The 26,462-nt window shown below is 39.3% G+C and overlaps 1 protein-coding gene across 1 annotated transcript in view; it reads right to left on the bottom strand.

The window, feature by feature from the left end:
- LAMA1 (laminin subunit alpha 1) overlaps positions 1–14,750 on the bottom strand; it is a gene marked incomplete at both ends in the record, with an annotated part of 96,760 nt that extends 82,010 nt beyond the window's left edge. The window contains 3 exons of the mRNA XM_083358725.1: positions 745–857; positions 1,419–1,589; positions 14,663–14,750. Of these exons, the coding sequence (XP_083214851.1) occupies positions 745–857; positions 1,419–1,589; positions 14,663–14,750 (372 nt within the window). The remainder of the gene's footprint in view (positions 1–744; positions 858–1,418; positions 1,590–14,662) is intronic.
- Positions 14,751–26,462: the final 11,712 nt, after the last annotated feature.

Genomic DNA, 26,462 nt, shown 5'->3' with positions numbered 1-26,462 from the left:
CACTGGAGGTCTATGCAAGAGCCCTCTGGCCTCAGATCTGGGCAGCAGTGGCACCCCTATCCAGCCTCTGGAGGCACATGGAAGCATCCCCCAGCTTCAGTTCTGTTCTCAGTTGTAGGGAACAGAGGCTTAAAATACCATGAGATCACGCGAGATCCGTAGCGTGAGATCTCGCCCCACTGATCTTGTGTGATATTGCCTCTATTCTCTGTGAATGCACCAAAGGCCTGGAGCAGCCAAGAAAGCAAAGGATCTCGATCTTCGCAGGGTGAGTATTGAAGGCCTAGTGCCTAGGGAGACACAGGGCAGTGGGTTAACATTAACCAGAGTTAATGTTGCTATGCCACTGCGGTCGCTTATAAGGGTGAACAACTGCTTTGGTGCGGCAACATTCATAATTTTGGGACTTGCTTATAAGCACTAGGGTGCGCTCATCACGTAACTTTGAAAAGTGTTAAGTGAATGCTCATAACTTGGGAATTACCTGTAGAAAACCTCTAAGGTCCCTTCCAACTTATTATTGTTGTTGTGCTTGTTGTTGTTATTAGTGTTATTGTTGTTGTTGTTATTATTATTATTAAATGTTATGGAGATAAAGATGAGGATGACCTTCATGTAGGTTGCCTTAAGCTTCTAAGAAACATGAGATGAATTGCCAATTTCCATTACTTAACATTAAAGACCGATAATAAAAAAAAATTCGAAGAGTTATTTAGGAATGAAAACCACCTGCCTTCTACTTACCTGTCTTAGGTCTAGAGTTATTGTTATCCAATGGTATTCTCTTCCATTCTGAATGCTAGGACTTTGCCACCAGTTATTAGTACCATCTATAGCATTTGATATAGGATGTTGTTCTAAAATAAACACAAATAACAATCACATTTTCCAAGTTTCTTTTAATGTATTATTGTCATGCTACAACCATTCACATATATTAAAATATACAAGTTAGAAAAGAAAATATATCAGTTCAATCAATCTAGACTTTGCTGTACAAAGACCAAACCACAAGCCTAAGATTAAATACAACTCAGAATTCCATTTTAATCTAAATTGAGCCTTTACATGATATGGCCTTATTAATTGTCTACTCTATGTGACTAGTTGTGGGTGTAGTAGGGAATAAGAAAGAGGACCTTGATGGAAATATGCAGGTAGTTACTTAGGCAAAAATTCAGAACAAAAATTCAGATAATATTTAGAAGCAGCTGAACACCTTTAATTCAGCCAAGTATAAGAACAATATACTATGAATCATTCAGTATAATCAGACTTGCAAAATTCTACTATTATAGCCAATCTCAATAAAAGTTATTTTAGCCTTCCTGTAGAATTGCCTTCCTGGTCTGGTCTACTTGATGGGATTGACAGTGATTCACAAAATTTCTAGAAAAAGTATAATGTAATAAACTTGCCTTTGGAATTTGCACTATTGTAATCACAAATTCGACACTGTGCATTGCGTAGGGGTCGACCCGGAACGTGCTCCACAAGTTTACAAAACATTTCAGGGCCTTTTTCTCCACATGTAGCATTAGTGCTGATATGAGCATTACTAGCGAGGTTTAGAATGGCAGGAAATAAACCTGAAAAAGATCAGATGTGAACCTTTATTACATTTATGGCAGTCTTTATCAAATCCTCAAGTGACTGAAGTTATAATGGCACTGAAAAAAGTGATTATGACCATTTTTCACACTTACGAACATTGCAGCATCTCCATTGTCATATAACCACCTTTTGAAACCTTATGTTTTTGATGGTTGCAGTGTCCCGGGTCATGTGATCACCTTTTCTGATCTTCTACTAACTCAATGGGGAAGTCAAATTCACTAGTAACAATCATGTTACTAACTAAACAATTGCAGTGATGCATTTAACAACCGAGGCAAGAATTGATCATAAAATAGGGCGAAACAGACTTAACAACCATCTTGCTTAACAACGGAAAATTGGGCCTCAATTGTGGTCATAGGTTGCTACCTGTATACTATTTTTATTTCAACAGATTAATAAGGCTGTTCCTCAGGAAACTGAAAATAAATTTATAATTTGGATCTCCCAATTTCCTGAGCCTTCTTATTTTCTTGCTAGCTGAAAAAGCACTAATGAGATAACAATGCTAATCTGTGCTTAGGAAAATAAACAAGTGAGGCAGTACTAGTTTAGCAAAATGTGAAGAATTGGGGTCCTTTCAAAAACTTTTCCTATCAAATCAATGTGATATTTATTTTGTGTTTTTTTCCCAACTGTGCATTCTTTCTTTTAACAGCCAGATAAGTTGTCACAGTTTTCTTTTAAAAAAATGACAGAAGGATATAGAAAATTATTTCACCTTGGAACATAAAAATCCCTTCTAAATATAATATGTGAAAACAAATCTCACTGAAGTTGGTGTGATTTGAACATACATATATAATGCTACATCAAAAAGCATAAATCACTATGCCTGAATACACCAATTAAATATTTTTGAGGAATAATTCAAGTTATACATATTAGTTATAAAACTGACTGCCATCACTGATACATTTTCCATTTTAGCATTTAAATTTTATTTTGCAATCTTCTCCTTTGTACTTGGAAAAGTTCATCCGACATTCATAGTGACAGTGCTGAATTTTTTTAAAAGCTTACCCACTTTTGCTGAGAGAAAGAAGTACAGATTTTGAATCCCACGGTATTCAGGAATTCACTGTTATGTGTATATTTTATTTTAGAACAAATATTCTGGATATCCTTTATTTAACAATAGATCCTAACAGCCTTAGTATGGAAATTTCAATGGATGGGTTAAGGAAGCAGAATATTTCTCTAAGTATGAATGACATTTTAATAAAAAAGTGATACATTTTTCAGTGGGAAGATTTATTATTTAACAGTCTTTCTCTCTTCTCTTATTTATTAACAAAGGCAAGCTGTTAGATTCTGTCTACTCATTTACTGTAAGTATTGCCTTTCAAATGCTAGGGAAGGTCTGTGCTCCAATGGTTCGAATCCTATCATTGTGTAGTGGAGTAATTCCCAACACTTGCCTCAGCCTCTGCCAACTTAACAGTTCAAAACCATATTACATATAAACTACATATAAACTACATACAGATAGGTAGCACTTTGGTGGGAAAAATAACAGCACTTCATGCGGAAGCGCCAACCTAACGGATGCCAGACCTCCCCGAATGCCCAATATTCATAGAGAGAAAAGCTCCAGAATGCTGTTAACTGCCAAATGTTGTTAACTCTTCTGCATGCAGCACTAGTTCGTCCCCTGTGATGCACTACGGATAGGAGGAGGAGGAGCTGCAGGAGCATGAACTGGACATACTAGCACTCTTAGGCAGTACTAACACTGTAATCTCCTGGCTAATGTCGTACACTAAATAAATAAATAAATGCTTACAGTCTTACCACTCTATTGGGCCTCCTTTGACGGAGTGTGTTAACTAAGCATTTGTTACCTGCCCCACTTCCAAAGGTGTTCTACTTTCAAACCCTTACATTCTCCTGAATCTAGTAATAAATAATAAGATAGCACATTGTCCTGCCACAGAATAGCTATTCTACATTATTTAATGCTACAACTTTGATTACTACTTCTATAGGAAAAAAATATAATCAATTAAAGTATAGCTTGTTCAAAAATTATACATATATTTTCCTTCTCAGTATCAAATATAATCTATATATTCAGTACAGATATCTTGTTAATAATCAAATCCTTATATATATATATTTACAACAAGGAGATAACAAATATACTTTTCTGCTTTTAATTTTGAAAAAGGATATAAATACAGATTAATAATTTTTGGAAACCTGCCAAAGCATACATTTGTTACAACTTGTACAGAGAAAGTCCCCAAAAGAAGTTATATACCAAAAAAATACAACTGTCAATGTATAATAGCTGCATGAAATCTTAAATATAAGAATTAATCTCTATATATTATATATTTTATATATATAATGTGTGTGTGTTAAATTATTAAACAATGCTGTAGATTACAATATTCTACTTTAGTCAATTACATTTTATATATATAGTACTACTAACACAATGTGATGTTTTTTCTACCACATATTCTCAGCTGTCTGTCTTTCTCTCTCTTTCTGTGTGTTTGTGCGTGTGTGTGCGTGTGTGTGTGTGTGTGTGTGTGTGTGTGTGAATGTAGATAACAAATGAATTTTAAGATGTTTGAACTAAAGAGAAATGATTACATTATTTTTGTTCTCTCTGCAAATGAAGAATGCATCCCTGTCTTGTAAAGCATTTCGCAATACTTTGGACATTTTGAAGCCATTAATTCCAAGAGGAAGTAATAAAACCATCTGCTTTGCTGCTTGGATATTTCAGAGTCTAAGTGATTTCATTGAACTTCACAATCCTCTAATCTCTTTCAATGTATTGACTACACAAACTTCACAGATAATATTTTTTATCAGTTTGGCACCATCGTACCCTGCTGACAGTAAAAAAAGAGTTTTCTTTCAGAAGATAAAAAGTGATGTATACATAGAAATCCTAAAAAGATTGGGACAGCTAGAGTTTATGGTAAATATAGTGGAGAAAAACAAAATTTTTATTTCAGGGTAATATTTACTAACAGCCCCCTTTTGTGACACTCACAAAGTAATAAACTTATCAAAATAATTCATCTTCATAGAGTAAACTCATTTCTAGATGCACAACTGTCATTTAGTAGCATTCTGGGGGAAAATAGAAGTGTTTATTACTAAATTATTAAAACAAAATATTAACAAAAGCTGAAATAAATTGGTTCTACCTACATGAATAATAAGTAAAATGCTTTATAATAAAGTTTGGTCTCAAAAGTTTGTTGCAATTTTTTACATTTCCCCCAAAAAAACTAATATTAAAAAAAATAATGTGAACAAGCTTACATCTTCAAAATAATTGTCACTAACACCAAAATGCTATTTCCAGAGGCAACATGAGGATTTTATAAAAGTTGCAGTATAATTTACCATTAAAGAATTTTTGAAATTTTATTTGTAAAAAATAATAATTAAGTAACCTCATAATATAGCATTTTTCTCTAAGCTACATAGTATTTTGTTGTTCTGTCTGGAAGATATCAGCAAGGAGTGTCCCAAGGACAGCAGCTGTTGGGCCCTTGTTAAACAACAAAAAAAGGAACTTTAAAAAGAATCCTTCTCTCTGTTTAAGTCCTATAAATACCTACCATTAAACAGTACATGCTGATAATTTTTTGGCCCACAAAAGACAACATTTTCTAACATAGGCAAATGTATTTATGGTTTATTAATCCTAATCTTTATCCTATTCAAAATAGCTTCACAAGATTTTTATAGGTTATGCATAGTTTCTTTGTGGGAAGCACAAATGCTACTTTATTCTAGCTCAGACATGTCAAACACAAGGCCCGGGGGCCGGATCCGGCCCGCGAAGTGGTTTCATGTGGCCCACGAAGGCATCCTGGAAACAGAGAGGGAATGGCCCCCGCTGCCTTGGCCCTGGCCCAGAGACCCTCCTTCTGCCAGAGACCCTCAGAACTGTCCCACTCCTGCCCAGGCCCCCATAGGCACCCTTGATGCGAACGATGTAGAGCTGGCCATGCCCACCCAGTAGGCCATACGCACTCTAGCCACGCCCACCCAGTAGGCCACGCCCACCCTGGCCATACCCACCCGGCCCCCTGAGGGCAACCGCAATGCTGATGCGGCCCTCAATGAAATTGAGTTTGACACCCCTGTTCTAGCTGGAGTTGTAAATATAGGTAGTCCTCAACATACAACTGCAACTGACCCAAAATTTCTGTTGCTAACCGAGAAAGTTGTTAAGTGAGTTTTACCCCATTTTACAACCTTTCTTGCCACAGTTGTTAAGTGAATCACTGTTGTTCTTAAGTTAGTAATAGGTCGCAAAAGGTGATCACATGAATCTGGAACATGCAACCATCATAAATATGAGTCAGTTGCCAAGTGTCTGAATTTTGATCACATGATCGTGGGGATGCTGCAATGGTCATGTGAAAAACGGCCATAAGTCACTTTGTTCATTGCCATTGTAACTTTGAATAGTCACAAAACGAACTGTTGTAAGTCGAGAACTACCTGTAATAAATTTAACTTATTCTGCATACAATGCATGTCCATCAGATTAGTATGCAATTAATTAGAAAGAGAAGTAGGGTTATTCATCCATTCAGGGCAAAATACACAGGTCAAAATATTTTAATTTTGGGTCTTCACCTGCTCCATTCTAGGCATGGGAAGCCTTAGTAATGGCACAAGGAGGAAAAGGAAAAAAGGTGAGCATTTGGGTCAGTTCCTTTCTCAAAAGAAATTCTTGTTTGCCTTGGAGATGCCAATCACAATATTTGGATGGGGGAGGAAGCCTTAATAAAAAATAGGGGCTAAGAAGGATTTCCTGTGCCTTTTATTCACTTTTATCTGGGCAGCTGTGTGATGATATTTTATCAGCTATTGCTGATCTGAGCTAGAGACGTATTTATTTGTAGAAAAGTCAATAAAATTCTCCATTACAGTTCTGACTCATCAGTCATCTTCACTGCATTCAGGAAAAGTAATCATCTTTTAAAATAATTTTATCATATTCTGATGAAAAATAAAAATTGATTATCAAATTCTAGACTCTGAGGGAATAGGATTTCATTTTTTGCTTCAGGTCCAGGCATCCTTGAGTCTGGATTATAATCAATATGACCAGATCTGATTAGTTCATTTCTAGAGCTCTGGATCACTCTAGATTAGGCCCCAAATCAGATTTGTCATTGTACAGATCTACCATGTAAGAATTACTAAAAAATAATTAAGAAAATCTTAACTTTTAGAAAAACCCAAGAAGTATTGAGTTGATCCTGGAATCATACATTCCAGTGATTTCATTATTAATTTACAACTCAAAACAAACTTTTGGATGGAGTTTACAGAGTTGTCACCAAATAAATACCATATTGAAGAAGGATAAATCAGAATACAGTGAGGATACTTTTAAATCAGTCTCTACACCTTATAAATATTAGACTGGACTGTTTTTGTGTGATGTCAGTTTGTTACTAAAGCCACTGAATATCCATATGCACATCCTGCAGAGAAGAAATTGTAAATCTTTCACAGCCTAAATAGGATCTCCATGTAAAATATATCAGCAGTAAGCCAGGCCATAATGGTCATGATATTTCTTCAAAAAAAATGTTCATGAACACAATCGTTTATTACTATCAGTAACTCCACTTTTAAAAAGATAGACAGTAAAACTTACAAAAATAAGCAATCACTAAATAATCAATATAATTGGTTGCAAAAGCCATGGTAACCAATCATATTGATTACAGCATAGAACATAGAATAATAGAGTTGAAAGGGACCTCAGAGATCATCTAGTCCAGGGCTTTTCAACCGGTGGTACCACTTGTGGTACATTAACAAGTGGCAGGTGGTATGTAGCCCTGCCTAGCCAAATGTAGTGGAAGAGGGAAACAGCCATCGTATGCAAGGACTTACTGTGAGAGAGTCCTCCGGAGCTGCAGTGTGGCTGGGGTGAGGCAAAGGCCCCAGGGGCTCACTTCTGGCTCACCTTCCCCCATGACAAAGGAGAAGGAGGGGGGCGGAGACAGGCTATAAAAGGAGGCAGTTTGGGCAGGAGAGGGAGAGAGAGAAAAAGAAGCCATCTTGGGAGGAGGTGGAGTCAGCTCTGGCTACACTGAAGTGAAAGGAGGAGGAGGAGGGTGCGGAGGGAAAGAGAGGAGATCAAGCAGTCCAAGCAGGTCGGCTATGAGCCGATCTACAACTGCTGTGGCAGCCACCTGTGCTGGCAGCAACAAACAGGCAAGAGTCCTTAGTGGAGCAGTGGGCTAATGCCTCCAGTAACACCAGCTGCCTGCAATTAGTGCAGGTTCGAGTCCCACCAGGCTCAAGTTGACTCAGCCTTCCATCCTTCCGAGGTAGGTAAAATGAGGACCCACGATTGTTGGGGGCAATAAGCTGACTTTGTAAAAATGCCGCTGGGGGGGGGGGGGCGAAAGCCCTAATAAGCAGGCATATACATAGAATGAAGGCTATTGCTAAGCATATTGATTTGTGCTTTATAGATTGTAAGCCACCCTGAGTCTTCGGAGAAGGGCGGGATATAAATGGGATAAAGAAAGAAAGAAAGAAAGAAAGAAAGAAAGAAAGAAAGAAAGAAAGAAAGAAAGAAAGAAAGAAAGAAAGAAGAAAGAAAGAAAGAAAGAAAGAAAGAAAGAAAGAAAGAAAGAAAGAAAGAAAGGCAGCTGCTTGAGCAGACCTTATACCATTTCAGACAAATGGTTGCCCAGTCTCTTTTTGAAAGTCTCCAGTGATGTATAGTTTTACCTTACTTTGTAAGTTTTAATTTTTTAAAAACAAGAATTCTAGTCACATAGAGATTGACTGTTGAGCCTGATGAAAATGTATTTGCTGCTTAGAATCAAAGGAAAAAGTACCTCATACAGTAGGTCTATCTATAGCCCTAAAAATTGTAACTGTAAAGTGCTTTAAATATTGACAATAAAGTACAAAGCCCATCATACTATAATGTGATATGTATAGCATGTATAGCATGCTTCATGTATTATTACTGTATAAACAGGTATTATGGAATTTCAGCAAACCATAGCTTAAAACATGGTTTACTAATGGGTTAACTAGCCAGTATTAAAAGAACAAAGCATGTTATGTCCCTTTTTATTTCTTGATACTACGTAGATGGTAATGCAAAGATCTCAGGATGATACATGTATTTTTAATGCAGGAACAATTCCAACCGCTCATACCTAACTGGCAGAAATGAATACATTGCCCTTTAAGATAATTAAAAATATATAGAATACTACCATTTCTGCTTCATAGTCTTTTGTCCAGGATCTTATTATCTCAGAAGTAAATCATAAAGAGTTACCCTTACACAAAACTGTAAAATGCTTATAATACCACTGAGCTATCAACAAGTCATTTATTTAATGTGTTCAGGAGAGGAATAAATTGTTCGCAATCTGCTGAGTAAGTAATTCAAACAGTATTAACTAAAAGATACTGTAGAGCAGGGGTGTCAAACTCAATTTCATGGAGGGCCGCATCAGCATTGCGTTTGGCCTCAAGGGGCTGGGTGGGTATGGCCTAGGTGGGCGTGGCCTACTGGGTGGGTGTGGCTAGAGTGCGTATGGCCTACTGGGTGGGCGTGGCCAGCTCTACATCATTTGCATCAAGGGGGCCTGGGCAGGAGTGGGACAGATCTGAGGGTCTCTGGCAGAAGGAGGGTCTCTGGGCCAGGGCCAAGGCAGTGGGGGCCGTTCCCTCACTGTTTCCAGGATGGTTTCGCGGGCCGCATGAAACCACTTCGCGGGCCGGATCTGGCCCCCGGGCCTTGTGTTTGACATGTCTGCTGTAGAGTTATTCCATTTTTGCACATATTCTATGGAAAGGAATTACAGAAAATTTGGTGGAAAAATAAAAAGCGCTTAAAAATGTAAAAATTGGTGGATTGGGCACAGCATTTCCAATATTGTAATGAAAAGCAGGTAATAAATTTGTAATTAAATAAAAGTCTTGTTTTGCAGCATCTAGCAGAAAGAAAAGTCATAGGTAAATAAAACATACCAAGCAACGTGTGCTTTTTTAGCATTTTGCTTTTTTCATCACTGCCTATTATAAGACAGTATTAAATGTAATAAAGTAGAATCCAGATAGTATCTATTATGTAAGCAGTTATTATAGCTATATCAAAATTATATTTAAAATTACTTTTCTACCTTGAAATGTCAATGCAGTGATTCCTCATGATTGAAATTATCACATCCATCTACCTATTTCTAACAGTGAGTTTTTGTCAGATAAGTGCATTTATTTGAATATATAGAAAGTATCTGTAACAGCAGACAGATAATGGAATCTGGATTATCATGCATATAATCACAATAAGATTTTGGCAAAAACCATTTTTTGTACAATTTCTCTGATACATATAGTAAATACACCTCACATACACATACATGTTCACTAGCCGTTCTCTCCAGATGTGGTATGAGTAAAACTTACACAATTATCAAATAATAAATTCTGGTATCTGGAATACCAGCACTTCCAACAAAGGAGAGATTAGAGAAAGGTGGTATCCATATAAGTAAATGTAAAGGTTCCCCCGCACATGCATGCTAGTCATTTCCAACTCTAGGGGCCGGTACTCATCTCCATTTCAAAGCCAAAGAACCAGCACTTGTCCAAGGACGTCTCCGTGGTCATGTGGCCGGCATGACTAGACACCAAAGGCGCACGGAACGCTGTTACCTTCCCACCGTAATGGTCCCTATTTTTATACTTGCATTTTTACGTGCTTTCGAACTGCTAGGTTAGCAGTTCGAAAGCACAAGACACACAACTACTAAAGATTCCTTGGGATTCATTCTTCCACCGTACAGTCTTCTCCAGCCCCTCCAAATGTACCAGATTCTAACTATCCTTCTGTAACACTGGGGATAGGAATTGTAATCTATCACATCTAAAAAGCAAAAGGAAGCCTGCTAGTCTTTACTTTGCAATAAACTAATAATATGTAGCAATCAGTCCAGTTATCTAAAATTCAAACAAAACTTTATCCTCCTCCTCCTCCTGGGATAATCTGTCACTGGCAAAAATGGTCCATTGGTTACTTCAGAGAACATTATTGCATACTTAATAGCTCACAGAAATGGTTTACTCATGACAAAAAATCCCATGGTAATCTGCAGTGATCTTCTGGAAATGGTGATTCTCGTTTAAGGAGTCTATGTCAGGGTTTCTCAAACTTAGCAACCTCATGATGTGTGAACTTCAATTTCCAGAATTACCCAGCAAGCAAGCCGGCTGGCTAATTCTGGGAATTGAAGGCCACACATTGATAAGATAGTATTATCAATGGACACAGAATCAATCATAGGAACAGAAGGCAGTACTGTTTAGGCCATCTAACCTTTTTCATCATTTAGGAATCCAAGTTAAAGCAACCCAGAGGGATAGCTGTCCCTCTGCTTCAGGGATGTCAAACTGCCGGCCCGTGGGCTGGATACGTCACGATGAAATTGCACCCACCCCATTGCTGGCAATGGGGGAAAAACTCTGATACATCACATGATATCACATGACATTGCGTGTTTGACATGTCTGCTCGACTTTAACATATCCACCGAAAGACGTCAGTCACCTGCTTTAATAGCTGCCATTAACTGTTAAAACTTATCCAGTTCTTTCACGTCTCTTCGTAAGGGTTAATTCAGTGTTCTTAAATTGGGGTTAATTACCAGGATTGGGGGGAGGGAAATAATTTGGGCACCTCCTGTATGCAATGGAGCTATTTGTAATTGTATGCTTGTGAGTTAAGGACCCAGTTTCAGACTGTCACTGCCTAAAAGTACTTCAAATGTATGCTGGAAATGTAAACACAAAGGAACTTTTTATCATCTATGGTGGACCTGCGACAAAGCAAACAAATATTGGAATAGGATTCGTATCTTAATACAGAAGATTCTTAAAGTCAATATAAAGATAAAACCAGAGACTCTTCTTTTAGGCCTAATGGTTGAAAAAAAATGGAACTTTGATATTATATATGTTGACAGCAGCAAGAATGTTTTATGCACAAAAATGGAAAGATACTTTAATTTCCAGAAAGGATAACTGGCTGCAAAAGCTGATGGAGTTAGCATAGATGGCCAAATTGACTGGTTCAATTAAAGAAAGGAATACAATTACCTTTCTTTTTTACTTGGAAACTGCTTCTGTGCTTTGTGCTTGAGGTGGAAACAAAATGAAACTTTGATTTTGGGTTTTGCTGATTAGGTAGGTTTGTTGTTATAGAAATGGCTAGTATCTATTAGTATGTAAAAGTAAAAAGTTGAGATTGTATGTTATCTTATTCTACTGTAGTAAAAAGAGTTGGAAGTTTATGCTTTTCTTTTTCTTTCCCCTTCACTTTTTCCCCTTCCCTATTTCTTCCCCCTTTTCCCATCACTTATCCCATCCTTTTTGTTTGTATTTTATATGTTGATAAACAAAGAAATTGTGAAGTAAAAAGAGACTAATACTGCCTTTACAAAGTCTTTGAGAAGAGCGGTAATGACATTGAAACCACGAAAAGGGTACGCTGAGCGAAATGATTTAAAACTCACTGGCTTAGTTTCTAACTCCTTGATCATCTGTTATTACTGTTCGCTGAACCTGTTTCAATCTCTCTAAACCTTAAAGTAATTCCTGATTATAAATTATTCTTATGTTGTTTGACTTCTAAATAGAAATGCATATGATTATGCTGTTGTTTGCCTCCCACAGAGAGAATTAATACATGATTTCTTCTACCAAAGAATTTTTAAAAACAGTTTTTGGCATTAATAAATAAGTTTATAAAACAACATGTGTTTTCCATCTTAATAGTTTTATTCTTTCTCATCCGACTCCAATTCAGAAGAGATCCAGCTGTAATCTTTATAGACAATCTGCTTAGAATATATTTTTTCCACCTACAGCAGTTCTACAAGAATGGGGTTTTTTTAAAAAAAAAAATTCTAGTCTTCATGGTACAATGCATATCCCAAAGCTTTGTTTCTCCCATTCATCAAAACCCAAAGTATTGTATGCCATCACCATTATCTGCTCTGAATAGCTGATTAGACACTTGTGTCAGTTGCACAAAAGTAGCTTCATGAAATCCAGCGCTCCCCTGCAGTGGTTCATGGGTCTGTCTAGCCCCAGGATTCAGTATCCCCTTCACAGCCTATGAAGTCCCAAATTCCATTTTGCTAAAGAGAAACTCCGGAGGGGTTGGGGAGAGAGGAGAGGGGAAAGAGTTGCCATCGCTCTAGAACCCCCTAACGCAGGGGTGTCAAACTCAATTTCATTGAGGGCCGCATCAGCATTGCGGTCGCCCTCAGGGGGCCGGGTGGGTATGGCCGGGGTGGGCGTGACCTACTGGGTGGGCGTGGCTAGAGTGTGTATGGCCTACTGGGTGGGCGTGGCCAGCTCTACATCGGTCGCATCAAGGGTGCCTATGGGGGCCTGGACAGGAGTGGGACAGATCTGAGGGTCTCTGGCAGAAGGAGGGTCTCTGGGCCAGGGCCAAGGCAGTGGGGGCCGTTCCCTCACTGTTTCCAGGATGGCTTTGCGGGCCACATGAAACCCCTTCGCAGGCCGGATCCACCCCCCGGCCCTTGTGTTTGACATGTCTGCCCTAATGGTTCTCATGTCTGACTTCAGCCAATCTACAAAGGAAAGGGCATCTATATAGGATGGAAGGGGAACACTGTCAGTCTGGCTATTTATTTTTGTTGGGAGGCAAGATGCCATTGCGGTCGCCCTCAGGGGGCCGGGTGGGTATGGCCGGGGTGGGCGTGACCTACTGGGTGGGCGTGGCTAGAGTGCGTATGGCCTACTGGGTGGGCGTGGCCAGCTCTACATCGGTCACATCAAGGGTGCCTATGGGGGCCTGGGCAGGAGTGGGACAGATCTGGGGGTCTCTGGCAGAAGGAGGGTCTCTGGGCCAGGGCCAAGGCAGTGGGGGCCGTTCCCTCACTGTTTCCAGGATGGCTTTGCGGGCCACATGAAACCCCTTCACAGGCCGGATCCGCCCCCCCCCCCGCCCTTGTGTTTGACATGTCTGCCCTAATGGTTCTCATGTCTGACTTCAGCCAATCTACAAAGGAAAGGGCATCTATATAGGATGGAAGGGGAACACTGTCAGTCTGGCTATTTATTTTTGTTGGGAGGCAAGATGCCAGTCTTGAGGGAAATTCCACTCAGCCCCGAGGAACGTAACATTTCTAAAACTTTTTTTTAAAAAATATATATATATATACATGTATCCAACTGAACACAAAAGGAAGGATACACAAACCCACTTTAAAGCAAACCAAACGGGCGGGCGCTTCAACTCAACCGGCAAAAGGCGAAAAAATAAAAGACCCTTTTTTTTCCGCCAGAAGATGAAACAGCGGAGAAAAGTAGAAAAGGAGAGGAGCGCAAGGGCGTTGTAAATTGCAAGCAGGATGGCTGGCAAGGAGAGAGGGCGGATGGGAACTGGGAAAGCCACCCCTGTGGGGGGGGGAGGGAAAGCGAATCGAGGCGAGGGGTAGCAGCGCTGCTCTCGGGGCAAAAAGGAGGATTTCTTTCCTGGGTTCAAGAAAACCCGTGAGAAATCAATGCACCCTCCAGCCCCTTTCGGGCATCTTAAAGCTGCCTTTGTGTCTCCTCTCCCCTTCGGTGGAGACCGAAAACTTAACTTTTAGCACGTGCTACCGGCGGAGCACGAACTCCGGGGAGCTCTTGCCACCCTCCCCGCCCGAGCTGAGGGAGCAGGCGAAAAAAAAAAAATCGAAGGTGTTTCTCCGCCGCCGGAGTATCGAGCCCGGCTGAAACGGGCGCGCTGAGCTCCCTTCCCCGAAGCTCCGGCTACGCGCGCCCTCGCCTCGATTCGCGGCCGGGGAACCAGGCATGCGGGTGTCCGGGTGTCCCGGACTACAGCCTTTTAAGACCCGGACCCATCCTCACGTGTTTTTCGACAAGGATTAGTTCACGGGCAAGGGCTCGACCGCCGCCGCCCTGGGCACGGCGACTAAAGGCCCGGGTTAAACCTCTTGGGATTGCCCGCGCCTCAGCGGAATTGAGCGCTCACCTCGAAGCTGGCCCTCGGCGCCGCCGAGGAGCAGCAGCAGCAGAGCCGGGAGCACCACCAGCTGACACGAGCAAGGGCGGCCGCCCATTTCTGCGCGGTTTGGCTTGACTTGGGAGCAGCGCGAAGCGGCTCCACAGGTGGGAAGGCTCCGGCGCCGGAGATGCCTTTTGTTGCCGCTTTCTATTCTGCCGCGAAAGCAGCAGTCCGACTCCGCCGCGCCCGCCCCTTCTTGTCACCCGTCCTTATCTCTGCCGCCCTCTGCAGTACGTGAGCCTTCCAGCCCTGGCAAGCCGCAGGTCCGGCAGAAACCATTCCCGCAAGCATAGGGTTCTTCCCTAGGGCTTGGGTGCTCGAGGCTGTAATCCCGGTGTCCCGTGGGAACCCCGAAGTGGAAATATTTGTGTCTCCATTCAAAGATGTCAGGGACAATCTGCTGGGTACCCGAGACCCCGCCCAGGGACGATGCTATTTCCCAACCGTCACATCACCACCCTTGTGGGTGGTTCGCTCCGGCAGTAGCTGTGGTGGCGAAAGACCCTGAAAATGGGGATTTGTGTGTGTGTGTGTGGGGGGGTGTTTCATGGTGCGGGAGGGAAACATTCCTGAGTCGTTCAGAATGATTTTAAGCCGCTTCCCTAGGAAACAGAAACAATTTCTAGAGTAAAGGCAGCTGATTTAGCTTCGAGGCAAGCACTTCGCTCAGCTTCAAAGGTCATCTTTGAAAAGAAAGAACGTGGCTCGTTTGCTATATAAAATGTCCCATCTTGGGATATCCAGTGATACAGAGGAGAGTCCGGTGTTAACTTTTTCAAATGATCCTTTCTGTTGCCCGAGGACTGAAGTGATTGTAAATATAGGGGTGCAGCAGAGTTTAAAAAGATTGATTATGTCATTATCTGCAATTAATCATTTTCTTTTGAAACTTTTTGCTCACTTTCCTTCAGACAAAAATAATAATCCAATATCATTGTGTGAGCAGACAAGTGATTATAATTTGTTAAAAAGAAAAATACTGTGAAAATGCAGCTATAAATTGCAATAATTTTGCCAATAACAAGCCTATAATATTTTACCATGCAGTGCTATAAAAGTGGATTCAGAGTGTTAGGTGAATTTAGAAAACTGGATTCTGCAAACAACTGTTAAATCAACTATCAGCAGTACTGCTGTGCCTCATATTAAAGCCCTAAGTATTGGGTTCCTAGTAGTAACCAACTGATTTTGATCCTATTCTTTCTAATTGTTCTTACCATTGTTTTCCTTTATACATCTTGGTAATACTCATTCTAAAGAAAGTTCGTATATTTCCTAACACATACATGAAAATGAACAGAAGGAAACCATGCTACATAAAAGGAGACTTAGTACCAAGTAATCACTCATAACTTTTGAACAAATACATTTTGCAAAATATGAAGTAACAATATATAGACAAAAGTAGTCAGGAATCAGTATAACAAACCCCAAAAATACAAAAGCGTTCCATTTTTATGTATGGAACAAAAGGATCTACAGTATAATTAAGTATATTATTTGGAGTTAGTACATGTCAGAAAGCTGCTCCTTTACTCATTCCAGCAGCTTATGTTTCAGTTCTGGCACGAAAGAAGAAAGCAAAACATCCGCAGCAGAAAAAGTCAACATATTTCCAGAAACAGCATGTCAGTGGGAAGAATCTTCTCTGTAGTGACACAAAGCCAGATGGGGAGCAAAGAACAAAAGGCAAAAAAGTTAGAAAAGAAAACATGACCATTTGCATATATTTGGAACACAGTCAAATCTTAGACTTAATTTAAAACGCACACGCACACGCACACACAAATTGATCGTATGCATTTCTATGTGCTACATTACAAGATCGTAAGACTTGGTGAACCCTTTGGGCTCAGAGAGATAAAAGTGTTAGGAATTACATGGGGCAGAACCTCCAGGAAATTCCTGGGGTTAAAGGCTTGATGGAGAAGAAACATCCCTGAAAACAGCCATGCGAGGCATTTCCACGCTGTGGCCAAGAAAATGACACGGATGTGACTGTGCACACCCCAGGAGTCAAGTTCAAGTCAAGGGCATTTTTCGCCTTTCGACTGCTTCCAAGCCAATAAAAGAAATTATAAAAAGAGTACTCTGCCCATCTCTATCGGTCTGACTTCCCATCAGCAGGATATATCTACTGTTTCGTAAAACAGAACAGAACCAAACCAAATTTGATGTGCGGGTAGAATTAGGCAAATAAATAAGATCATGTTACAAAATGGGCTGATCAGTGCAGGGGCAGCAGAGAAAAAAATATTCCAGAAAAATGGATCCCAATGGATCTCTCTGGGAAAGGCAGGTGGAGAACAGTGGATCAAATGTTGCTGCTTGTTTCTTTATAGGCTTCCTCTGCCCGTTCTCTCCTTCTGCCTCCCATATTGCTTGGACATATCCAAACAAGAAGGAAGAGATGCAATCTGTTACTTTATTACTCAAAACAAAAAATAAATAGGCATACCCTACGGCAGACATGTCAAACACAAGGCCCGGGGGCCGGATCTGGCCCGCAAAGCCATCCTGGAAACAGTGAGGGAACGGCCCCCACTGCCTTGGCCCCGGCTCAGAGATCCTCCTTCTGCCAGAGACCCTCAGATCTGTCCCAATCCTGCACAGGCCCCCATAGGCACCCTTGATGCGAACGATGTAGAGCTGGTCACGCCCACCCAGTAGGCCATATGCACTCTGGCCACGCCCACCCAGTAGGCCACGCCCACCCAGGCCATGCCCACCCGGCCCCTTGAGGGCAACCGCAATGCTGATGCGGCCCTCAATGAAATTGAGTTTGACACCCCTGCCCTATGGCCATTGCTGGCATATGGGTTAGAAAAGCCATTTTCTGCATGCTTTCTCTATTTTGTTTTCTATCCAACCAAAAGTAATGTGGGAACTAAATCGTGTAAAGAGAGGCCACATTTGATGAAAAGGGACAGGTTGACAAAAGAAAGACTGAGCTTGAAAATGAACTGGATCAGGCTGGGTCAGCAGAGAAAACCATTTCCAGAAAAATTCTTGTACATTTTGTAAAGTAGCAATTTTAGCAACTTTAAGATGAGTGGACCTGGAGACTGAATGAAAATTTATTTAGGTATGATGAGTTCTTGGAGAAATGTAGGGAACATTTGAAAGAATTTTTTGCTTTAAATATGCATAAAGGTACTTCGATTGAAATGGTTTGGGATGCTAGTAAAGCTTATATGAGAGGGGTTTTGATTTATATGCATAATAGACATAGGCGTAAGCAGATGCAAAAACGTAAAGAGTTGGAAGAAGAAATTAAGTTGAAAGATAAAGCTCTTATTTTGAACCCATTAGATAAGAGAGTAAGGGACTCAATAAATTTGCTGAAAGAGCAATTTAATATGTTAATGGCGGATCAGGTTGCAACTAACTTGCGGTATGCGAAACATAATACTTTTTATAATGCAAATAAACCTGGTAGCTGGTTAGCTTATCAATTAAGGAAAAAACAGAAATTACGTATTATAGAGAAAATAGAATATAAGGGTAAAGAGGTTTATCAACAAAATTTGATTAAAAAGGGTTTTTTAGATTTTTATGCAAATTTATATGCTAGTGAGAATATACAAGCTTTAGATATAGATACAGTAAGTATCTACAGGAAGCCATATTCCTATGCTCTCAATTGAGCAACGGGAGGAGATGAATCGATTAATCACTTCTGAGGAAATCGTTTTAGCAATTAAACTGTTAAAATTGGGTAAGGCTCCTGGTACAGATGGGTTATCAGCAACTTATTATAAATTATTATTTGCAGAGATGGTAGAACCGTTAAAGGAATTATTTAATAATATCCAGGCTGGAGGGGTGATGCCTCCATCCTGGAGAAGGGCTTTTATATCGTTGATTCCAAAGGAGGAGCAAGATCCCAACCAACCAAAGAATTATAGACCTATATCGCTTTTAAATATAGATTATAAAATCTTTGCAAAAATATTGGCAAATAGATTAATGCAGGTTTTGAAACAAATGATTCATAGTGATCAGTCTGGATTTATAACTGGAAGGCATATGACATATAATGTAAGACAAATTGTAAATTTAATAGAGTATTTGGATAAGAACAACCAAGTCCCTGCGGCACTGATATTTTTAGATGCTGAAAAAGCATTTCATTAATTGAACAGGCAATTTTTATTGAAAGTTGTTGATAAGATGAATTTTGGGGATAAATTTTTACAATCTTTTAAGGCTATATATCAACAACAATCGGCACAAATTATAATTAATGGGGGATTAACAGATGCATTTAAATTGAAAAAGGTACAAGACAGGGATGCCCCCTTTCACCATTGTTGTTTGTTTTAACATTGGAGATTTTACTGATTAAAATTCGTGTATCAACTAAAATAAGGGGAATAAAAATAAAGCAGAATGATTATAGGTTAAGAGCATTTGCGGACGACTTGGTTGTTACACTATCTCAACCGACTCAATCGGTTACAGATTTAATGGAAATTATAACTCAATATGGGAAAGTTTCTGGTTTTAAGATAAATAATTATAAGAGTAAAATGTTATCTAAAAATATGACTATGGATGAAAAAGAAAAGTTAGTAAAACTTACGGGTTTTGAAATAGTGAAAAAGGTTAAATATTTGGGAGTATATATTTCAGCTTCAAATGTGAAATTATATAAGAACAACTATGAGATATTATGGCAAAAAGTACAAAAGGAGTTAGATAGTTGGAAAAAATTACAATTATCTCTGTTGGGGAGAATTGCAGCTGTTAAAATGAATGTTCTACCAAAGTTTCTTTTTTTGTTTCAAATTATACCTATATTGAAAAAGGATGCCAATTTGGATGAGTGGCAGAAGGGTATTAATAAATTTATTTGGGCAGGGAAAAGACAGAGTTAAATTTAAGATCTTACAAGATGTACGGGAAAGAGGAGGACTTAAAGTGCCTAATTTAAAATTATATTATGATGCGGTTGTTTTATCAGCGGTTAGTGATTGGCTTAATTTAACAAATGAAAGATTACTTTATCTTGAGGGATGGGACTTACTATATGGGTGGCATGCATATTTAGTTTATGATAAAAAAGTGGATAAGGCATTTAAATCTCACATTTTAAGAAGCGCCTTATTGCGCGTGTGGGAAAAATATTATTATAAGTTAAATTATAAAATACCAATTTGGGGGATTCTTGGGCATGCGATAGATGGAAGATAGATCAGAAAATTGGTATTACATTAACTGATGAAAATTTGGTAAAACAAATTAAAGATCAAAACCGAGCGCATATAAAGAGAATATATAATGCTTTAAAAGAATTGGATTCTGAAACAGAATTAGTTAAAGACTGTATGATAAAGTGGGCTCAAAATATTCAAGAACCAATTTCATTGGATACATGGGAGGTAATTTGGGTTAGAAATGTGAAATTTACCCAGGCTCACAATTTAAGAGAAAACTTTTATAAAATGTTTTATAGATGGCATTTGGATCCCAAAAAACTGTCCTGTATGTATCCTAACTTACAGCCCAAATGTTGGAGATGTGGTAGTTTGGATGCTACCTATTATCATATATGGTGGACTTGTAGAAATGTTAAAGCTTTTTGGATTAAAATTTGGTGGAATATTCAAAAGATTTTTAAGAGAAAGATAAAATTTTCTCCACAATTGTTTTATTGGGTATTGTTATAGATTGTGATACTAAAGAAACAAATTTGATGTTGAATTTGATAACAGCAGCAAGGCTCTTGGTAGGTCAATATTGGAAGAAAGATAATTTGCCTACTATAGAAGATTGGACACTTAAGGTGTCAAATTTGGCAGAAATGGCTAAGATTTCTGCTTATTTGAAGGATCATTCACAAGAAAGATACATTTCGGTTTGGAGAAGATGGATAGATTATATTCAGAACAAATATGGGACTAAAAAGTTTCATCTAGCTTATGAATGAACTATAGAATGATATTATTAATATTGGTATGTTTTACATGGTATTTTTATTAGTTTTTATTATATTTTATTGTTATTTTTATTATTAGTATTGTTTAATAATATATTATCTTATTTTTATGTTCTTATTATGTTTATTTTTATCTTGTTTGTGTTCATGTTAAAGGGGAGTTAAAGTGCGTTAGGAACTTGGTTACATATATAGTTGGTTAATGTTATTTAGATTTTGATTGTTATTTTTGTAACCTTGTATTCAGTTCTGGGAAGTGGGGGAGGGGGAGGGGGGTGGTTTGGGGCTGGGTTTGTATTGTAACTTTTATAAAACTTTTTAATAAAAAAAAAAAGATGAGTGGATCTGAACCCCCAAAATTCTCCAGCTGGCATGCTGAATTCTGGAGTTGAAGTCCAGGTATCTTAAGGTCATCAAGGTTGAGCAACACAGCTTCAGGGCATTTCTAGCATTTCAGACTGCTGCTGCTTCTGCTCTTACACTGTAAAACTCTTAAATTCCTGGTCATGTGACTCATAGTAGAGCTGTTGTTAAGGGATTTGAAAGAGTTTTGCATGATACTTTTGCATGTTTTCCCTATCTTCTTATACTACCACATTACCAAAGGCCATTCCAGAATGTAAGAATAAGGAAGGGAGGTAAAGAAAGAAAGAGCTTCTTGATATTGGCCCTATCAGCAACATCTGCTAGCCAGACACTGAGGCTCTCAAGTTAGAGCCAACCATGGTGTTATGCCAGAATGTCATTTGCAGCAACTGTACTATGTCTTCACTAAAAATTGAGCAATGTCACAATTAGGAAATAATGAAGATAGTCACTGACATCCATGGAGAAGAGAAGTGAAAAACACTTTGAAGTCTTTAGATTCCATCTCGTTAAGGTCAAAAGTGATAATAATGTCAAGAATTGTCCTAGGAGGATTACATTATGCTTTCCAAGAGATCAAAGCAATTTACATGCATTATTTTAGGAAGATGACACAATGCACACAAACCTAATATTAGTGGTTGATTAAAACCTGTATATTAATCCATACTAGACATATATATTGATATATATAGCTTCCTTGAAAAACCAGGTCTGTTTTGAAGCTACTTTGCTGCTTCCTGACATTCAGGGCATAAGTGTCAAAAGGGTGTCTTCTTTCATTGCTAATGGTGGAACTTGAGGGAGGGGGACTGGATCGCCAAAGCCTTCATAACTCTCTACTTAGATCAAATTTTGAAAGCTATATTAGTGTAAACAATCTAGAGTTTATTTAGGACAGGTGCAAAGCCCTCTTAAAAATTTTAATTCCATTTCAGTGGCTGCCAAATCAAGGAGATCAAAGCATCATTTGTTGGATAAGTTCATGGTTACCTCTTATCTCTTCTGAATACTCTGCCATCCTTTTGACATGGCATCTGACTGAAGCAATGTCATTGGAGTTACTTATTGGGAATTATAAATGTGTCACTTGGTTCTCCAAACTACAGTGCTTTTTCTTTTTTGACTTTTCACAGATGCATATTTGTTGTACTGAAAATACAAGAAAATGTTTCATGCTAGAAACAGACACCAACACCAACACCCCACACACACTTGTAACATTTCATTGTACTCCTGTATATCCCATTGTCACCACTCAAATAATTAGATGACACAAACTAAGGATCTAGAACAAAGAACAAACCACACTAAACAAATGTTTTAGAGAAAGGATAGGAATTTAATTTAAGACTATCACTTTGGCAGTCACTTCATAAGCTTTATAAATAGACCTGCACTGAGCAAATTGTGAAGTGCAGGGCAATAAAGAGACCAAGCTCCAAATGAATTGAGTTATGAAGTTTATGATAATATTTGGCAACCTGGCATGTTGCTGTGTTGATTAAAAGAAAAGACTTGCAAATGTTTTCAGCATAAACTGATATTTGGATAAGAGGCGTTTACTAATTTATGAAGATTGTGTTTCTGTGTAAACAAGAGCTGTTGATTAGAGGCACAATGCTGAGAATGAGAAATATGTGGAATCTCAACCTAATTAGGTATCTCAAGAGATAAGCTCCTATCTAGCCTTTATCATCAAAGACTGTGTTTAGACAAGAGAAGAACTTTTCAGGTTCATTTGTGTTGTTGTTGCTGACTCAACTTTAGTTGTTCAGTTACCAGGAAAATACTCTTCCATCCTTGATCTTCTGCACAGCTGCTCTACTTCTCTGATAAACCTTCTTAATTAATGGATTCTTCTGCTGGGGATTGAAGTAATGAAAATCAACTTTCAATTAAAATGCTATTCCTATATATATGTTGGGTTTTGCATTCCATGAGTATTCACTAACAATCTCTACAGTTTCCTAGACTTAAACATCCCATTTGCTTAAAATTCTTTGAAACCTAAAGTTTAATCATAACACAAGAATTACTGAAAGCACTGTGGGTAATTATCCTCATTGTACGTAAATATCCTCAAGCCAATAGTGAGGCATCTCAGCTAACACCAAACTTGAGGTGGATCAATATTTAAGAGGTCTTACTAAACCAGTCTTACTAAAATCTCTTTCACATTATATAATTAGTATTAGTTATATATGCATGATGAGATATGTTGAAACCTTGTGAGGTCATGACACAAAGTCAGGCTCTTTTGCACTTACAGTGTGATTTTACAAGAACAAACATCAGGATGGCGTTTGTTTTGTGATGTCATGGCAGATGTTTTGATGAAATTTCAGTTTACTGTGGGTGCTCCTGATAGTTAATTGTTAGCCATAATATAATGTCTTTAACTTTTTGCCAAAGAATTTACAATTTTATAATAGTCGGTGTGAGGTCCTTGCTGCTGTCTGAGCTTGGCTGTTTTCATGATCAACAAGCCAAAAGGGGAACAAAAAGACCAAAACATCTCCTACCAGCAATCAGCACCCAGATGAGCATAGACTAACTTCAAAATTAACATCAGACCAACAATCAAGAAAACAATACCCTATCAAGGAACTGCCGAACAAGCTAACAATAAACAGTCCAATGAAAGAATCTCTAAGTCCACCCTCACCAACACTGACAGGGCAAGCCACTAGAAAAACTGAGAATAAACCCACTCCTTACAAGCTTTGATGATGTTACATTGTTTGGGTAATTAAACATCTGCAAGAAAACAACCAAGCTCAGAGAGTACCAAGGACCCTAATTATTTCAAACCTGAGCTACAAATATTTTCCTTTATTGATTGTTTTATTGCAGAGGTTTCATTACTAAACTAGGTAACATTAATGCTAGTAGGGAGTGGAATTATGCTTTTATTTTATATTCTAGTGCAGGGGTGTCAAACTGCCGGCCCACGGGCTGGACGTGTCATCCCAAAACCATGCATACCCCATTGCCGGCAATGGAGAAAAAGCTCCGATACGTTGCGCGACATCATGTGACATCGTGAGTTTGACATGTCTGTTCCAGTGGCTTGCCTCATCAATGTTGGTGGTTCTTTGAGCTGTTGTTTACTGTTAGCTTGTTTGAAAGTTTCCTGATTGGGGTATTGTTTGCTTCTTTATTATGATATAATGTTAATCTTGGTGTTAATCTCTGCTTATCTGGGTGTTAATTGCTGGTGAGGTGTTTTGGTCTTTTAGTTCCCTTTTTGGTTTTTTGATTGTTTCTTTTGAGTAGTATGTAGATGTGTGTATGTCTACAAGTCCATTGATAGGCAATTTGTCTGAGTACCAAGCTTCCAGGAATTTTCTAGTGTTTTTGGACTTGGGTTGGTCTAGGATGCTCACAATTTCCCAGTTAAAACTATAATTAAATCTGTCTATACGTTGTGAAATTAAGGTGTTTTCATAATGTCTTCTGACTGCTAGTTGGTGCTTATGGACTGCTTGTTGATATTCATTGTCTTCTATATAGTCAATATATGGACTATATACAGTGTAATAATCAGTGTGTATTTAGGAAGTCTCCTTCATGGATTACTGCCTTGTCGTGGCGAAGGGGCTTGCGTAATTCAGTGAAGCTATGAGCTATGCTGTGCAGGGCCACCCAAGACGGACAGGTCATAGAAGAGAGTTCTGACAAAACGTGATCCACTGGAGAAGGAAATGGCAACCCACTCCAGTATCTTTGCCATGAAAACCCTATGGACAGTACCAAAAGGCAAAATGATATGACGCTGGAAGATGAGCCCCTCAGGTTGGAAGGTGTCCAATATGCTACTGGGGAAGAGCAGAGGGCTAGTACTAGTAGCACCAGAAAGAATGAAGCGACTGGGCCAAAGCTGAAAGGACGCTCAGCTGTGGATGTATCTGGTGGTGAAAGGAAAGTCTGATGCTGTAAAGATTTTTTCTCCATAGGAACCTGGAATGTAAGATCCATGAATCAAGGCAAGCTGGACATAGTGAAACAAGAGGTGACAAGACTGAACATTGATATCTTAGGAATCAGTGAACTAAAATGGACAGGAATGGGTGAATTTAATTCAGATGACCATCAGGTATACTACTGTGGGCAAGAATCCCTCAGAAGAAATGGAGTAGCCTTCATAGTCAATAAAAGAGTAGGAAAAGCAATACTGGGATACAATCCTCAAAATGACAGAATGATCTCAGTTCGAATCCAAGGCAAACCATTCAATATCACAGTAGTCCAAGTCTATACCCCAACCACCGGTGCTGAAGAGGATGAAATTGACTGGTTCTATGAAGCCCTACAGCACCTTATAGAACTAACACCAAAAAATGATGTCCTTGTCATCATGGGGGATTGGAATGCTAAAGTAGGAAGCCAAAAGATAACCGGAATAACAGGCAAGTTTGGCCTTGGAGTACAAAATGAAGCAGGGCACAGGCTGATAGAATTTTGTCAAGGGAATACGATGGGGTCATAGCAAACACTCTTTTCCAACAACCCAAGAGACGGCTCTACACACGGACATCACCAGATGGTCAACACAGAAATCAGATTGATTATATGCTCTGCAGCCAAAGATGGAGAAGCTCTATAAAGTCAGTAAAAACAAGACCAGGAGCTGACTGTGGCTCAGACCATGAGCTTCTCATTGCACAATTTAGGCTTAAACTGAAGAAAGTAGGGAAAAGCACTAGGCCACTCAGGTATGAATTAAATCATATCACTGTTGAATATATAGTAGAGGTGACAAATAGATTTAAGAAGAGATTAAGAAGAGGTGGCAAAATTACAGAGAAGAACTATACAAGAATGAGCTTAACCTCCCTGATAACCACGGTGAGGTGGTCACTGACCTCGAGCCAGACATTCTAGAATGTGAAGTGAGGTGGGCCTTAGGAAAACTGAGCCACAACAAAGCTAGTGGAGGTGACAGTATTCCAGCTGAGCTTGTTGTGACTCAGGGCCAGCCTGTGGGTCCGACAGCCGGGTCCGATGTATCGGAGGACTCAGATGTGGGGGAGGAGGGAAACGAACCGGCTGATGATGATTTGGAGACTTTGCAGAGTCCTCAGCCGGGAACCTCTGCTCAGCTGTGTGAGCCCGAGAGTGCGGAGGATGATGACCCACAGCTGGCCCTGTTCAAGGACGCCCGACGCAGGAGGCAGTCGAGCAGGGACAAACAAAGAAAGGCTATGGGACTCCTCGGGAGGAGGCACAGGGAGACCACGCCCTGAGCTCTCTATAAAAGGAGTGTTTGGGGAGGGGCTGGTTGCTGAAAGCAACTCTTTTCCGCTTGAGAAGACAAGCTCTTGTGTTTTTGTTAACTGCGTAATTAAATCTTGGCAGAAGCCTTTTAGCCTTGGACGCTTTCCAGACTCTTCTTTTGATTAGGGGTGCGAGAAGAGGGCTGGTTCAGAACAGAGCTATTCAAAATCTTAAAAGACA

This window comes from Vipera ursinii (assembly GCF_947247035.1).
Source record: "Vipera ursinii genome assembly, chromosome: 3".
Lineage (NCBI taxonomy): Eukaryota > Metazoa > Chordata > Lepidosauria > Squamata > Viperidae > Vipera > Vipera ursinii.
This window is presented reverse-complemented; position numbering and strand designations above follow the sequence as displayed.